Raw genomic sequence first — 16,460 nt, forward strand, 5'->3', positions numbered from 1 at the left:
ATGTGTCATTGTCCTTCAGTGCTGGGATGGCACCAATGGGTTTGAATCCATAGGTGTAGATGATGTACATCTGTACTACCTTTACTATCTGCCTTCTACCTGTGCAATATCCCTGTGAAGGCACAGCTATCATATGCTTTCCTTACCCATTTATGTCTCTGTCCTCATCAGAGTCTTGACTAATCATGTATAATTGCCAAGTGAACCTATACTAGTTTGTGGATACAAGTTGGGGGTGTCGGACTATGCCTTGGGATGCCTATTCCCTAAACTGAGGGAGCCTATCTACTGCTGAAACTAAGGCAGACATGCTGGTGAAGAAATCCTAAGGTCTCTAAAGTAAAAAGTCAAACAGATATCCTGTGGGACTCCTTCACCAACACTTCTACTTTTGCTTTGAAAGTGAAGCTACAAATTGAGTTTGCACACTTTCAAACAAGTGGAAATGTTGGTGAATATGTTCGACAGGTTCCCATTGGCAATCATGGTGGTCCTTGTGTAGCATACATAAGTTCCCTATCAAGCATTTTAAAATTCAGTAATTTTGCAACATTTTGCCACTCAGGATACTCTGTGACAATGTAGCATATGTTCTGTCCATTAGTATGTTGCAATATGGGGACTATAATGCACGTTAATTGAACAGAACACCTACCATGTTCTGATGGTGGATATTGGTCTCAAGCAGGCCATAAGGAAGTCCATGATTTCCTGATGTATGAAGTAAAATTCTGTGACTGCTTGCCTAACGAAGCAGTGGCCCAATGATGTTCGGTATCCAAGCATAGCCACTGAAAGGATTACCCAACTGCAGCTCCACCTCACTTGATTTCCCAGAACTTTGCTTTAGTATGATACAATGTAAAGCAAGTAGGGACACAGAGGCCTGGTTGAGATGGGTGCTGGGGACAGTAATACTGGTTCTCCTGCCACTTTCCATGCTTTGAGCACACTTTACAGCGACAACCTTTTGGGTGTTTTAAGAATACAATCAGCAAAGTGTCGCTCCTGCAGCCTTGCCACATCCTCCAGAACATGTGAGGTGGAGGCTGCTGCTGCTTCTGTAACAGCAGTGAGGATTTCAATTACCGACAACTGGAAGTCAAGGAAAGTCATGAGTCTTCCTGTGGTTGTCTGATGGTAAACAACATATGCATTGTATGTTGCCATCTGGATCACGTGGGTAAACAGTTTCTTGTACCAAGTGCGAGTTTTACGACAAGCATTGTATGGTCGAAGATCCTGGTCATTCTTGTCCACTCCGCCCATGTTCTTATTGTAATAAAGTATACAGATGGGCTTGTGGACTTCGGCCATCTGACCGCAAACTGTGTTGGGGGAAGTGCTCCCATCCTGAATTGCAGATGAGCACGTATATATCACGCCTATCCAAGAACTTGACTGCAAGCAGTTCGTTGGAACGCAACGCATTGCTCTGGGATTTCTGGAGCTTCTTGCAAACAAGCTCCTGCTGGAATCCTTTGCGACTACAATGAACTGTACCGCAGGCCGCAGTGGCAGCTTTGTAGAGCTCACTGAATAACTCTACTCCTGTATAGAAGTTGTCCACATAATGGTTATAACCTTTGTGAAGGAGTGGCTGGACAAGTTCCCATACAATCTTACCTGTGACCCCTAACACGGAGGGCAACCTACAGGGTTGAGGGTAGAGTCCTTCCCTGTATACTCTGTGAAGCTGTACACATAGCCAGATGAGCTCTCACACAGCATTTATAGCTTTATGCCACAGCGAGCTCTTTTGATTGCAATGTACTGTCTAAACAGCCGCCTTCCTTTGTACAGGACCAAGGACTCATCGGCTGCTATATTCTTTCCAGGAGTATAGATCTCTGGAAACCTGGCAGACAAATGTTCCACAACAGGCCAAATTTTGAACAACCTGCCATGGTCTGGATGGTTCTGGGGCAACGCAGCAGAATTGTCATTGAAATGCAGCATGCGTTGAGGTAGAAAAAATGATCTTAGCTCATGGTTAGTGTGAAGATGGGGGTTACCCAAACCGTTCAAGTCCTTCGGTAGGACTGCAAGGTGGGTTTCTGCACTAACCCCCCATTAAGTGTAGGGCCCAAAAATATCTTTATCTCCACCAGCGAAGTGAGAGTCCACTAGCGTGCCCTAGAACTGGGCCTTAGAGTGCCTCCATGCTCCCTCAGAAATTGGTCTGCACACAGATTTGTTTGATGCACAATTTCCTGAAGGAAGTCAACATCCAAAAATGGATGGACGTAGTCGACTGTCAAAAAGTTGGCCGTATCAATTTCACATCCAGCATCACCAGTAAAAGGTGGACTTTGGGGCTGAACTAAACAGGGGTGCTGCCAAGAGAGCACTCTCTCTGTGGTTGCGGTTGCATGCCCCTGCTCTCTGGGTTCGGCTAACCCGATGTTGTTCTGCTGCACAGACTGTGCTTGTGAAGGGACAGCATGGCTGTCATCATCGTCTCCTTCAGAATCACTGGATGAGGTGTCGTTGTATGGGATTCCGCCGACTGAAAAATCACTCCCATATTCTGCCCCATTGTCCTCTCCCTCAGATGCTGTCTCAGTCTCCGATCCTGCCTCACAACTATCCTCCATAACCTGAGTTATGGCCTTACCACATACCCATCATCACAGTCATTTTTGGTGCTCCGCCTCCCATGACCTCATCTTCCAATTCCCTCAGTACCAGCCATACACACACACCCGCACATACATACATACATATCTATAGAGAGTATAACGGGTAGTATGGGTGATTTTAGCCGCACTCTTAGGGGAGTGTATAGTAATGTAGAGTATTTGAGGAACAGAATATGGTGCAAGTGATCCGAGTGCCCTACTACCCATGGACACAGACACTGTGTAAAACTTTACACAAGTAATAATAAGCAAAAACAGATCACAGCACACAATGCGCAATAGTAAAACAAAAAAGTCATCACACTCCGTAGTATTAGGTTAAGTAGAGTAGATGAAGAAAACAGGCACATCAGTATTCGAATCTTGTCTTGAGAAGTGAGTTCCTTTATTGTGGGCGAAGTTGCCTTCAATAAGCAAAGAGCATCATTCCAAACACAGCCAACACGTGTTTCGTCACACTGGTGACTTTTTCAAGGCTGTAGAAAAACATATATGTACATACTTGATGTATCGCTAGAAATTACAAATTGAAACAAGTATACATGACCAAAGAAAGCCATCATGTGCAATGGTTTGTGCAAGGGGTAACAAGATCCCAAGGTCAGGCAAGAAAATATACGAACCATGGACATGGCTAAAATATTCCAGAAATATCACCTGTTTGTACCAAATAACATCCAAGCCTCAAGAGGTGAAAAAGATGGCAAAATTCTTGCAAGTTTCCCTGAGTTGAATAGTATGAGAATCTCTAATAACCAAGTGTAGTGACATGGAAGAGAGCTCAGTTAAGGTGACTAAAAACCGAGTGATAAAAGCAGGGAAAGTAGAAAAAAAAAAAGGTTTAAACACAAGTGAGAACCATAAGTCAGATTCAAGAAAATCAAGGAGACCAGTGGTCTCAGAACATACCTATTCTGGCGTAATGGTAACAACAAGATAAATCTAAACAATCTCGGGAATAGAAGTAAAGTCCTTGCATCAGAATAGTCTGAGAATAAAGCGGAAACAGAGTAAGCTAAAAATAAATAATGTGAAGCATGGACAACTGTAGAAAAAATAAAAGTTAAGGGATCCATTGAAATATCCAAATGTGAGAAATACCTGTAGCTAGTTATTGCCGGTATTAATGTGCCACACTGGAAAAGGCGTCCAATTTAGGTAAAGGATAGCCAATAATTAGGACCATGGTAAGTCCATGAGCCAAATTCTAAGAAAAAATATAAAAGAACATTATTATGCGAGAGTAAGAAGAGAAAAGTCTCTAGGGGCAAACCAACCCAATGACTCATGATCTAAAGGAAACCCAGGAGAGAATTAAAGTTAAAATTACAACTAAAAAATAAGTGAAACCAAAGCCAAATGCCACCCCTAATAAAGTTTATGTAACGAAACACGTGTTGGCTGTGTTTGGAATGATGCTCTTTGCTTATTGAATGCAACTTCGCCCACAATAAAGGAACTCACTTCTCAAGACAAGATTCGAATACTGATGTGCCTGTTTTCTTCATCTACTCTACTTAACCTAATAATACGGAGTGTCATGACTTTTTTGTTTTACTATTGCGCATTGTGTGCTGTGATCTGTTTTTGCTTATATCTATAGAGAGATTTGTCTCTTGTTAAATATATATATATATATAATAATGAGAGACTGACTCTCTACATTACTTTTTTGTTTTTATTTTATACATGTGTGCTTTCCCTGGGGCCGATCGTGACCCGATGGCAAAGCACACATGTATTTAAAAAAAAAGTCCCAATGGGGGGGTCAGCCCAAGGGCCAACCCCACCATTAAAAAAATATATATACATTTATTTCATAATCTGAGGGGCTCAATCGCCCCCCAGAAGAACCCACAACTTTTTTTTTTTTTATTTATGCCCCCACAGGGGCAGGCCACTTACACGGTGGCCGACCCCCCAAAACAAGATTTCTGGTGCCCAGGGGCATTTACTGGCCATGGATCGCAGCCATGCTGTGATCCATGGCTAGGAAACGGTGCCAGGAAGGCATCAATGGAAAGGTGAGACTCTCCCCTTTCCATCAATGCCTCCCTGGCATCTCAGGAGGAAATTCTGGCCTTTTTTCCCCCACCAGAGTGGGCAGAGGATGCTTACCTTCTCCTCAGTCCTCCGGTAGGGAACAAATGTGACGTCAAAGAGGGGTGGTTCGGGGTCAGGAGGAGATGTGGAAGTTGTTCCCCATCTCCCCGGGTAAAAAAAAGAAAAAAACCTAGTGCATTGCAATGGAGGATTTTTTAACCCCCTCCCTGGTGTCAACCACTGGTTGTGACCCGCACCAGGAAGGTAGTGCGGGTCGGCCAGTGGCCGACGCCCACACCAATGGGTTTAACCATTGAAATGAGGGTGATACTCAACAAAGGACTAGTGTTTGTCCCTACACCAAATCCAGATGTCTTCACCCTCTGGAAAGAAGTTTATGAATTCTTAAGAAACTAACATTTGAAGACCTACTTCTAGAATGTTGAAACCCCACTGGGAGTTTGGGATGAGAACACTGGCTGAAGAAGAAATCAACTTTCTATCTCCTGTCAACCACAATGCCACACAAGCTACTAACTTATGAAAAGGCACTGGAAAGGCAAGAAACCACTTCCCTTACTTGCCTAAAAAGGAGGAGGCAGCCCTTCGTTCATTGGTGAACCTCCAGTCAGTAGTTAAAAGAACAGCAGACAAGGGAGGTACAATGGTATTGATACCGACTGACATGTATAGGCCAGAGTGTCTGAAATTGCTCAGCAATACAAAAAATACAATCAATTGGTTAAAGACTCTTCATCACACGTTGAGAAGACATAACATACTTGATCAACTCTGCAAGACACAATGGCTGGATAATGAAAACAAAAGGTGGAGTTCCTTTTGGAGAAGCACTCGGAATCTCCTTACATTTACATATTATCAAATATATGGGGAACATCCTTTTTTCCGACTTTTATTTTCCGAAAGTCGTGGTTAACGAAAGCGCAACAACGCTTTTTTTAACCACGACTACGGTTTTTTGTGCCTTAACTACGTATGTTCTGAACAACGAACATGCGTGGTTAAGGTACAAAGAAGTGAGTTGGCGAAGGTAAGTGGTGGGTTTAGGTTTTGGGGAGGGGTGGGGGGTCAGGGGGTTTTAGGTTTTGGGGTGGGGTTGGGGGGGTGGGGCGTTTTTGGTTTTGGGGAGTGGGTGGGGGGTCAGGGGGTTTTAGGTTTTAGGGTGGGGTTGGGGGGGTGGGGCGTTTTTGGTTTTGGGGAGTGGGTGGGGGGTCAGGGGGTTTTAGGTTTTAGGGTGGGGTTGGGGGGGTGGGGCGTTTTTGGTTTTGGGGAGTGAGTGGGGGGTCAGGGGGTTTTAGGTTTTGGGGTGGGGTTGGGGGGGTGGGGAGTTTTTGGTTTTGGGGAGTGGGTGGGGGTCAGGGGGTTTTAGGTTTTGGGGTGGGATTGGGGGGGTGGGGTGTTTTTGGTTTTGGGGAGTGGGTGGGGGGGTCAGAGGGTTTTAGGTTTTGGGGTGGGGTTGGGAGGGGTGGGGTGAGGGATGTAGGGTGAATGGTGCCTATTGCTAATGATTTTATCAGGAATGCCTTTACAACGAAATATCGTTGTTAAGGCATTCGTGGTAAAATCATTAGTAGTAGCAACGAGGTCGGTGTTCCGACCTCGTTGTTAAGGCAGTAGTTGTTTTTGAAGTCGTTGTTTCGTCGTACAGTCCAAATATATAAATGTGGGAAGACCGATCAACGCAGAAATCTGACCAGCTCTAGAATTCTCCATCTCAATTCTCAGATTGGTTTCTGAGACCTATGGTAAAGAAAATGCCGTCATAGGGCAAAGACAGAAACAACATGTTGAATATCCAGAGGGAATAACTTTAGACCATAATGTGGAGATTCTGGTGATGTTAGCTGTTGAGATCCTATATATGACCATCCCTCAAAAATAATCACTCAGTGTGATTGACCTCCTTTTTACATAAGAACATTGGAGTTCTATAACACCTAAAGACTTGGCCTTAACTAGATATTATTTCCAGTTCAAGAAGGAGCTCTTTTTACAGATTCATGAAACTTCGATAGACAGTACCATTGCCCCAAGCATTGCATGTTTATATGTACATGATTTTGAAATGAAGTACGCACTAAGTGAAAATACCTTTTCTGAAAAAACATCAGATACTGGACATGGTATATGGATGATATTCATACTATATGAAAAGGTGAGAAGAGAGGAGATGTTTATAACTTTAGTTATATAATCCTATAACTATAGTTTTAGGACTCTGAGCATGTTACCGCTGCTGACCAGTGCTAAAGTGCATGTGCTTCTTGCCTAAAAGATAACATTGGCTTATCCTCTATTGACATAGTTAATTTACCTCAATGTCCCTAGTAAAGTGCCTTACCTGTGCCCAGGGCCTCTAAATTAAATGCTACAAGCTGGCTTGCAGCACTAATTGTGCCACCCACAACTGTAGCCCTTCATATATGGCTCAGACCTGCCATTGTAGAGCCTGTGGGTGCCGTTTTAAACTGCAAGTTAACCCTCTTGCAAGGGCCAAACCTTTCTTTTTAATACATATAAGTCACCCCCTAATGTAGGCCCTGGACAGCGCCAAGGGCAGGGCATTTAAAAGGCTGGACATGTACTTTTAAGCTTACATGCCCAGGTAGTGAATAACTCTTTCACTACTGCAAGGCCTATCTCTCCCACAGGTTAACAGTGGGATGATATTATTACATTTCATAAGTGTAATCTCCAATTATCAAAATATAGATTTTTCGAGTTTGGTGTCTCAAGACTTACAATTTTAAATCACAAATTGTGAAGTTGGATTTTAAGGTGCAAGTCTGAAAATGCCACTTTTAGAAAAGAAAGAAAGAAAGAAAGTTGGCATTTTCTTACTTTAACAATTCTGTGCCTCTGCCCGCATCTGAATACACCTCTGGGTGTATGACAGCTGACCTGTGTGCATTCCCTACAGAAAGCCACATACAAAGAAAGCGTTGGTGTGCCTGATGGGCCATCCACATCCTGATGGGCCATTAATATCTCAATAGGTCACCCTGGGCAGGATGGGAGGGAGGAGCCAACACACCTGAGTGGGCTATGCCAGTCCCCACACAAAGAGCTGCATAATACACCCCTGTAGTGAGTCTGGAGCCAGGGCAGGAAGGACAGGGACTTTGTGCACTTCAAAGGCCTCTCTTTGAAGTCTCCCTCACTTCAAGGTCATTACTCGGTATAAGTACTGGACTTCGGACACCACCAATTCAGTACACTTCTGGAACTGAGAACATTCTGCCAGGAAGAAGGACTGCTGTGGTGTTGGAAGGTCTGTCACTTTGCTGGACTCTGCTGGACTTGTTGGAATCCTGCTTTGCTGTGCCTGCCCTTCTGCCCTCCTTACCTTGGAGTGAGAAGGACTGGATCTGCACCTTTAAATATTCAGAACCAAAGTGACTCCAAGGGCTTGCTGGCTTTCATCCTGTTCTGAGCTCTCAGGGACATCAAAGACTTCCAATAACCCTGCTGCAGCTTCTGGGCTCTGTCATTTGTGAGGCCTGGCCTGCCAAGTGATGCCAATCCAGTTCTGGACCCTTAGAAGTGGACTGGCTGGCTGTTTCCTACCAGAATCCATGCATCACCATGACTGCGCGAGTCGGAACCGATGCATCCCCTTTGACGTCATCACAATGCCACAGCAGGAGACATCGCATCGCTGGCCTCTTGACTCAATGACGACACATCACCTGCATCTAAGGGGTTCAACATTAACACATCTCCAATTGCGTGGCTCAGAACTGACGCATCACCTACACCACTGGGAGCAATGAAAACGCACCGACACTGCTGCTCCTCGCATCGCTTCTTGCATTGCTCCTCAATGCAACCCCGAACCAAGTACTGATATCAATGGGACAAGGTTGGTCCCTGTACCTCACCCACACTCAATTATGGTTGACGTGTCTTTTCAGATTTGCCCAGGTCTAGCGCAACCAAATAGCCCCGGTTGGTGCTTTATGCATGTAAGCACTATATTTGCAGATATTCTTTACAACTTCTTATCTTGACTTCTAACTATCGGTTTTTGTTGTTTTTGTCTTGTTTTGTTCATTAAATTAAGCTCTAGTTATCTAAATGGGTGTGGTAACGCTTTTTGTGGTGTTTTTACTGTGTCACTGTTTTAAGTGTTGCACAAATACTTTACACATTGCCTCTTAAGTTAAGACTGCCTGCTCTGTGCCAAGCTACCAGAGGGTGAGCACATGTTAATTTATGGTGTGTAACTGACTTACCCTAGCTAGGAATGTGGTTCCTGCTTGGAGAAGGTGCACTCCTCTGCCAGCTATAAAGCAAATATCTTACAAATACACTTAACACTTTGTACTTCCTAATTAGAGTCATAATTAAGTCTTAAGAAATGTGGTCGCTACTCAGGAGTATCAGAAAGAATCTAGAGCAGAAGCATTTTACAGGAAAGCATGATTTCATGGATGGATATGTATACATTTAATTCAGGGGCCTGTGAAATTCGCAGAATTTCCTGTTGTGTAATTGCATGAATTCCACGAACATGAGCCACTTGTCTTCTGCCTGTCCGCATTGTCCCAGTGTTCCTATGATAGGATTTTTTTTTTACCTGAGCAACGCCCAATTAAGCCATGTGGTTTAATGCCGGAATGTCATGTAAAATACCTAACATTAATTGTTGGAAATCATATGAACTACGCCAGCGTAACTGAAAGTTCTCCCAGGCCTAATAGGCACCTAGTATAATTCCTGAGTTTCTAAAAGTAATTTTCCTCAAGGAAAGAAATGGGCTTCTGACACTCCTGGAGGACTATACGTGGTGACCATAGCAGTGTTTCTGCCCTCCACTAACCTCTCCTCGCAGCACAGAAATTCCAAGGAGGGTCGGTGTGTGTGGTCTATGCGCTCAATGGAGTGCTTAAAAGCAGAAGTGAAGCTAAGGGCTGTGGACTCCTCAGCTTCTGTTCCCCTGTACAGATCAATTAGCACAAGTCGACAGAAGGTACCAAAGATGCTGCTTCTGGGTCTCTGCTTCTTGCCTGCTTCTCACAGCAAAGCAGCTAGGCCGCTGTCCGTGTGGCAGTTTTGATGTCTAGGAGACAGAGGGGGTGATTTTAACCTTGGCGGACGGCGGAGGCCGTCCGCCAAGGTACCGCCGCCAAATGACCGCACCGCGGTCAAAAGACCGCGGCGGCCATTCAAACATTTCCTCTGGGCCGGCGGGCGCTCTCCAAAAGAGCGCCCGCCGGCCCAGAGGAAATGCCCCTGCAACGAGGACGCCGGCTCAGAATTGAGCCGGCGTAGTTGCAGGGGTGCGACGGGTGCAGTTGCACCCGTCGCGTATTTCAGTGTCTGCAAAGCAGACACTGAAATACTTTTTGGGGCCCTCTTACGGGGGCCCCTGCAGTGCCCATGCCATTGGCATGGGCACTGCAGGGGCCCCCAGGGGCCCCGCGGCACCCCCTACCGCCATCCTGTTCATGGCGGGTTTCCCGCCATGAACAGGATGGCGTTAGGGGGTGTCTGAATCCTCATGGCGGCGGAGCGCGCTCCGCTGCCATGGAGGATTCACTGGGGCAGCGGTAAACCGGCGGGAGACCGCCGGTTTACCCTTTCTGACCGCGGCTGAACCGCCGCAGTCAGAATGCCCTCGGGAGCACCGCCAGCCTGTTGCCGGTGCTCCCGTGGTCGGTGACCCTGGCGGTCACCGGCCGCCAGGGTCAGAATGACCCCCAGAATCTTTGACTAACCGTTAATAAAAGAGGAAAAAAAGCTGACAGCTACAACTGTCAAGTGGCATAAGTGACCTTGTGTAGTGATTATATGTTCAGCCAAAATGTAAAAAGTCAGTTTGTGTTTTTTTGTCCGGAGCTGTTTGTACGCAGCGGTTGTTTCTTACCAAAAGCAGCCCATTTGCGTTTGTGATAACCATTACATCAATATGTTTCTAAATTTGCATGGTGAATTATTTAAGTTTCTTTAAAAGTACATCTATATTAACCAGTGATTTCTCTACATTACAATATGTACAGAACTTGGAACCAACCCTATCTCCAGTTCGGGAATAGAAAAGGGAGCATTTCAAGGAATGAAAAAGTTATCCTACGTCCGCATTTCAGACACCAATATAACCCACATTCCACAAGGTAAGACGGGGTGTGTTTGAGTGTACTTTGGTCAGAATGACGACTGAATGTTGCTGTTTGGATTCTGACATCTGTATGACTGCTACTGCCAAGCATACAGCTGTTTGCATAGGTCGATTGCTCTGGTTCAAGTTTCCATTGAAATAGCTTAAATTATTTCACCACAATGATGTCTCCAAAGTTCTAGAAAGTGTAGGGGCCTGCAATTAAAAGGATCAAATCAACTTTGCCTATTCCTCAGTATTAAAATTTCAGCCTGGCAATGACTATTGTCATAATTATCCTAAAAGCCTGGGTCGTCTGGCAGGAAATAAATACTTCTGGAACAATTAATTTGTTTTAGTATCTTCTCTATTTTCACTGCATAGAAAATAGACTCCAGATCATTCCTCCACTGTACATAAACAGATGTTAGTTTGATCTTCTTTTTTATTGAAAACTGTAACATTTTGTGATGTTTTATTGTTAGATTCATGTAGCCGTCAATTTGTCTACTAAAGGATTGTAAAAGAGAGACGAGTTTTTTTGATTCTCAGCACCCATAAGCTTAGTCTGATGTGTACAATTTCTTTATTACACCAGGAAAGCTACATTCTCTTTTTATTTATGATCAAGCTATGTATGCCAAAATAGAAATTCAAATACAATACTGGATAGCTAAAAGAGTTCCTTGAAAATGATCAGAAATAACATTACCTTATAGCCTTTTAGATCTTTCAATAATATTTTGTGACACTGCTGTACAATGTATTTTCATAAATCTATTCTTCTGTAATGTTAATTGTTTGAGAAATATGGGTAAGCTATTGCATTCCGTTTCTATTAAGCTTCACATAGAACTAAATTCTGTGAGGATCGATGTTAAATTCATCTCCTTGTGATCTGTGCAAAACTACCAATTAGTGCACTTGTAATGTGAAGTGCACCAGAGAAATGATTGAGCTCTTGATTGAGCTCTGAGAAACTCCCCTTGAAAAAAAGTCTTGAAGGATGCATCTCATTCTCAAGTTATATGGAGTAACCAGTTGCTGAGGGAGATATCTGTCATTAAAGAAAGGCACTTGCACTGATTACCATTACAAAGAATTCTCACAAGGAACACCTTCAATTGATGAAAGTTTAATTAGCTCCCATAACAGAACACTGGGGTTGGCCATTCAGAGTGCTTCAGTTTCACCCTATTGATACAAGTGCTGACCTGCAAAAGCAGCATTCTGTAGAAGTTAGCTCCCTGCTTCTCCAGCGTACCTTGTTATGGTGCGCCTTAATTCGTCCTCAATCCAAGGTGCTGGTGGTCCTTTGAAGGCTGCAGCATTAGCTCCTTCATCATAAGCTGCTGTGGACACCCCTCCTTTTCATTGTCAATTAAAAATGTGAGCCCTAACTGTTGGAAAGTCATTCTTTTTTGCCTTGATCACCCCCACCTTTTTTAACTGATCCTTACTGACATCGAAAGTGCCCTGAGCTCTACTAATAAAGCCCAGTGCCAGTGCTCTGTCCTCTAAGGGTATATGGTAACTGGTATAATTCTAACTGATAAAGACAACCTAGCGGTTAGTCCCTAGTATATGGTAGGGCATGTAGGTTTAGAGACCCCAGTGGACCCAATGCACTTGAATGGACACTTCTGTGGTGTCTGGTGGCATTTTAAAGCCATGTCTGCCTTGCAGGTTGGTTTTAAAATTAACATATGGAGAAATTCGACTTTTGAATTGAAAGTGCTTCCAAAGTCCAAGGTCTGTCCTGGGTGCCCCAAGGGCGATTTATTGTAAAGAGCAGGGCCAATATAAAATATAGTTCAGATGCCCTGGTTGGGAAAACAGCCAAAGTGGTTTTTCCAACTGTAGTGCTGCCTGTCCCATAAGCTAACAAGGGAAGGCTTTATTAAATTTAATAAAATCTAACCTTTGATTGCAGCTAGCTAGACGTATCATTGACGGTATCAAAATAATGGTTACAATAATTCCAACAACTTGACAAGGTCAGATTTATCTACTACAGTAAATAAGTATTAGAACGTACTATCCTGAAGTTACCTAAAGGAGCCCTGTAGCAAAATGATCTGATTGGTCAGCATTTTACAGCCTGCACCAAGCTACTACCTGAGTAGGTGTAAGGAGGCCTGGAGCTGAAACAATACCACCATTTGGTGGGAGAAGATTCTCTTCCTGGAGAAGTCCGGGAGACGAAGGGGGCTGGGGAGATGAGCTGGACTCAAAGCCAGAAGAGCAGATGCCACAGGACACAGGCCAGCCCCCACTTCCTTGCTACCCAGCCAGATTGGAGCACCCCTAATTAGATTAGGAGAGGGTCTGGAAGGGGAGTGTAGTCAGATATTAGCAACACCACTGGGTTGAGTTACACAGACATGTACTCCAAGGAGAACATTTCTCCATTTTGATATTTTTCAAAAAAGCCCATTCAGAGTTGAAAATATGCCACACTTCACAGGTAGGGGCCATAGCAGAGGGAGGTAACTTTGCCCCTATTGGTTGGAGTGCCCCCTGTCACCCTGCAGCCTAAAATGGAAAATAACCATGGGGGAGCTGCAGGAACTCCTCAGATCACTGCCTGGAACATCAGAAGAAGAAGGTCTGTCCTGCTCTTCACTTGGACAGGACTACAGAAGACTTGCACCTGCTGCAGGATCAATGCTCCACAAAGAAAGGACTGTGCCTGGTGCAAAGGGAAAGGAGTGTACTCCCTTATCAGCAACATGTACAACAGAGCTGGAAGAATTCATCTGCAAGCCCAAAGAGAGGATCATTCCAGCTGACCAGTTGCAACTGGACTTTTCCTGGACAGTGCACTGCACCTGCACAGTCCAGGAAAAGTCCAGTTACCCTTGCCTTGAGCTATTGGGCCCTTATTTTCCCCAAAAGAACTCAGAAACAACAAGATCTGAACATTTGGAAACTTTCCACAAGGGTTTGCTGGAAAGCTCCAGGAGGAGACTGGCTCTACGTCAAAGGTCAATTCTCTGTCATCAAACTGCGAATTGGCTTGACTGAAAGCACCAGAGGTCCTCACAGTTGACACCAAACACAAAGAGTTACAGGGGCTCACAGAGGCATTATGCTTCAGCAGGCTGCCGCTGTTGAATCGAACTCTGGATCCGAGGAACCGAGGGACTGGATGTTGAGACAAAAGCTCCAAGAAGAACAGTAAGTGCGAAAGAAAACTTTTGACCGGGACCTAGGGCTCAGCCTATCCTACCTGCTCTCCATCGTGGTCGGCCTAAAATTTTGACTTAGTCCTGGTCCAGCACGACTCAATAGCCCTGAGTGGCGCTGTTAGAAATGGGGTATTTGGTTGTCAGTCAGGTTACCCACTGCCCAAGCAAGGACCCTCACTCTAGTCAGGGTAAGTCACATACAATCCAAATTATCCTGTGCCCACCCTCTGGTAGCTTGGCACTGAGCAGTCACGCTTAACTTAGAAGGCAATGTGTATAGTATTTGCGCAATCAACCATGCAATAACACAGTAGAACACCACAAAAATACACTACACAGTGTTTAGAAAAATATATAATATTTATCTGGTAAGACGCAGGTCAAAACGATTAAGATGCATTAAGTATATCTTGAAATATGACTGTAAAAATTATATAAAGTGTCGTTAGTCTCTTAAAAGCAACAAATGTCTCTTGCAAGCACAAGGTACCTGGTTCGCATTCAAAATCTCCGCAAAGAACCGCAGAGAAGGAGATGTGTGGAAAAGAAGGGGGTGTACGTCGATTTCTCAGGCCACACACAGCATGCGACATTTAGTTTTCATGCAGGGACTGCTATGTGTCGATTTCCAGTGCTTGGTCGTGGATCCTCTTCAAGTTGCAGGGTTTTCAGATGCCCAGGGGACGATGCGTGGATTTCCGGTGCTGACAGGACAAAGTCACAGGGCTGCGTCTTTCTGGTGGGCGTTGCGTGTAAATTTCTACCGCACGGCAGGCGCTGCGTCAGTTCCTCTCTGGAAGTTGGGCTGCATCGTTCCGGCTCGGTTGTGCATTGATCCAGTGGGCCGTGCGTCGAATTTACAGTCGCTACGCTGGCGCTGCATCGATCTTCTCTTTGCGAAGTCGGGCTGCATTGTTCTGGTTTGGCGTGCAGTGAATTTATTCACCGCAATGCAGGCTGCGCGTAGTTTCTGGCAGGCTGTGCATTGATTTTCGCCGCACAAGGAGTCCTTCTTGTAGAGGTGAAGTCTTTTTGGTCCTGCAACTTCAGAAAACAGGAGGCAAGCTCTATCCAAGCCCTTGGAGAGCACTTCTCAGCGCAGCCAGAGAGCAGCAAGGCAACAGCGAGGCGGCAGTCCTTCACAGAAAGCAGTCAGGTGAGTCTTTTGGGCAGCCAGGCAGTTCTTCTGGGCAGGTTGCAGATTCTGGTTCAGGTTCTCTTCTCCAAGAAGTGTCTTTTTCAGACGTATCTGAGTTGGTAGGGGCAGAGGTGCTGTTTAAATACCCAAATGTGCTTTCGAAGTAGGGGAGACTTCAAAGAGTGGCTTAGAAGTGCACAAGGAGTGTAAGGCCCTCCACCCTCCCAGCCCAGGAAGACCCATTCAAAATGCATATGTATGCAAGTGAGGCTGAGTATCCTGTGTTTGGGGTGTGTCTGAGTGAATGCATAAGGGACCTGTCAACTGAACCAATCCAGACGTGGATTGTAAGGCACAGAAGGATTTAAGTGCAGAGAAATGCTCACTTTCTAAAAGTGGCATTTCTAAAATAGTAATATTAAATCCAGTCAGCAGGATTTTGTATCACCATTCTGGCCATACTAAATATGACCTTCCTACTCCTTTCAGAACAGCAGCTACCACTCAAACAGTATAAGAGGGTAGCCCCAATGTTAGCTTACGAAGGGAGCAGGCCTCACAGCAGTGCAAACAGGAATTTAGGGGTTTTACACTACCAGGACAAGTAAACTACACAGGTATATGTCCTGCCTTTTGCATACACAGCACCCTGCCTTATGGGTTACCTAGGGCATACCTTAGGGGTGACATATGTAGAAAAAGGGGAGTTTTAGGACTGGCAAGTACTTTTAAATGCCAAGTCGAATTGGCAGTGAAACTGCATACACAGGCCTTGCAATGGCAGGCCTGAGACATGGTTAAGGAGCTACTTAAGTGGGTGGCACAATCAGTGCTGCAGGCCCACTTTTAGCATTTAAGGCACTGGGCACATGTAGTGCACTTGACCAGGACTTACAAGTACATTAAATAAGCCAATTGGGTATGAGCCAATGTCACCATGTTTTAAGGAGAGAGCCTATCCACTTTAGCACTGGTTAGCAGTGGTAAAGTGCGGAGAGTCCTAAAGCCAGCAAAAATGACGTCAGAAAAAGAGAAGGCGGAAGGCAAAAAGTTAGGGGGTGATCCTGCAGAAAGGCCATTTCCAACAGGCGCTTTAAGCTTTTTGGAGCTAAAATGCACAATCTCTTATTTAATCTTTAAAAGTTCATATATCCAATTCTCTACATTGGAGTTTTGTCATTTTGGTGTCATTTTAAAGTTAAAAAAATTGTTCTATTTTCATAAATTGGTGCTAGATTTTTATTGTGTTGTGTCTTTTATCCATTTACGGTTTTGGTGATATTAAGTGCTTTACACATACTTTTCTCCTACGTTAAGCCTGGTTT

General features: G+C 44.6%; 1 protein-coding gene across 1 annotated transcript in view; it reads left to right on the top strand.

Annotated features, from left to right (window-relative positions):
• Window positions 1–16,460, top strand: part of DCN (decorin) — a 197,189-nt gene that overhangs the window by 99,406 nt on the left and 81,323 nt on the right. The window contains exon 5 of the mRNA XM_069228797.1: window positions 10,709–10,822. Within this exon, the coding sequence (XP_069084898.1) occupies window positions 10,709–10,822 (114 nt within the window). The remainder of the gene's footprint in view (window positions 1–10,708; window positions 10,823–16,460) is intronic.

The sequence above is a fragment of the Pleurodeles waltl genome, chromosome 4_1 (assembly GCF_031143425.1).
Source record: "Pleurodeles waltl isolate 20211129_DDA chromosome 4_1, aPleWal1.hap1.20221129, whole genome shotgun sequence".
In the NCBI taxonomy this organism is placed as follows: Eukaryota; Metazoa; Chordata; class Amphibia; order Caudata; family Salamandridae; genus Pleurodeles; species Pleurodeles waltl.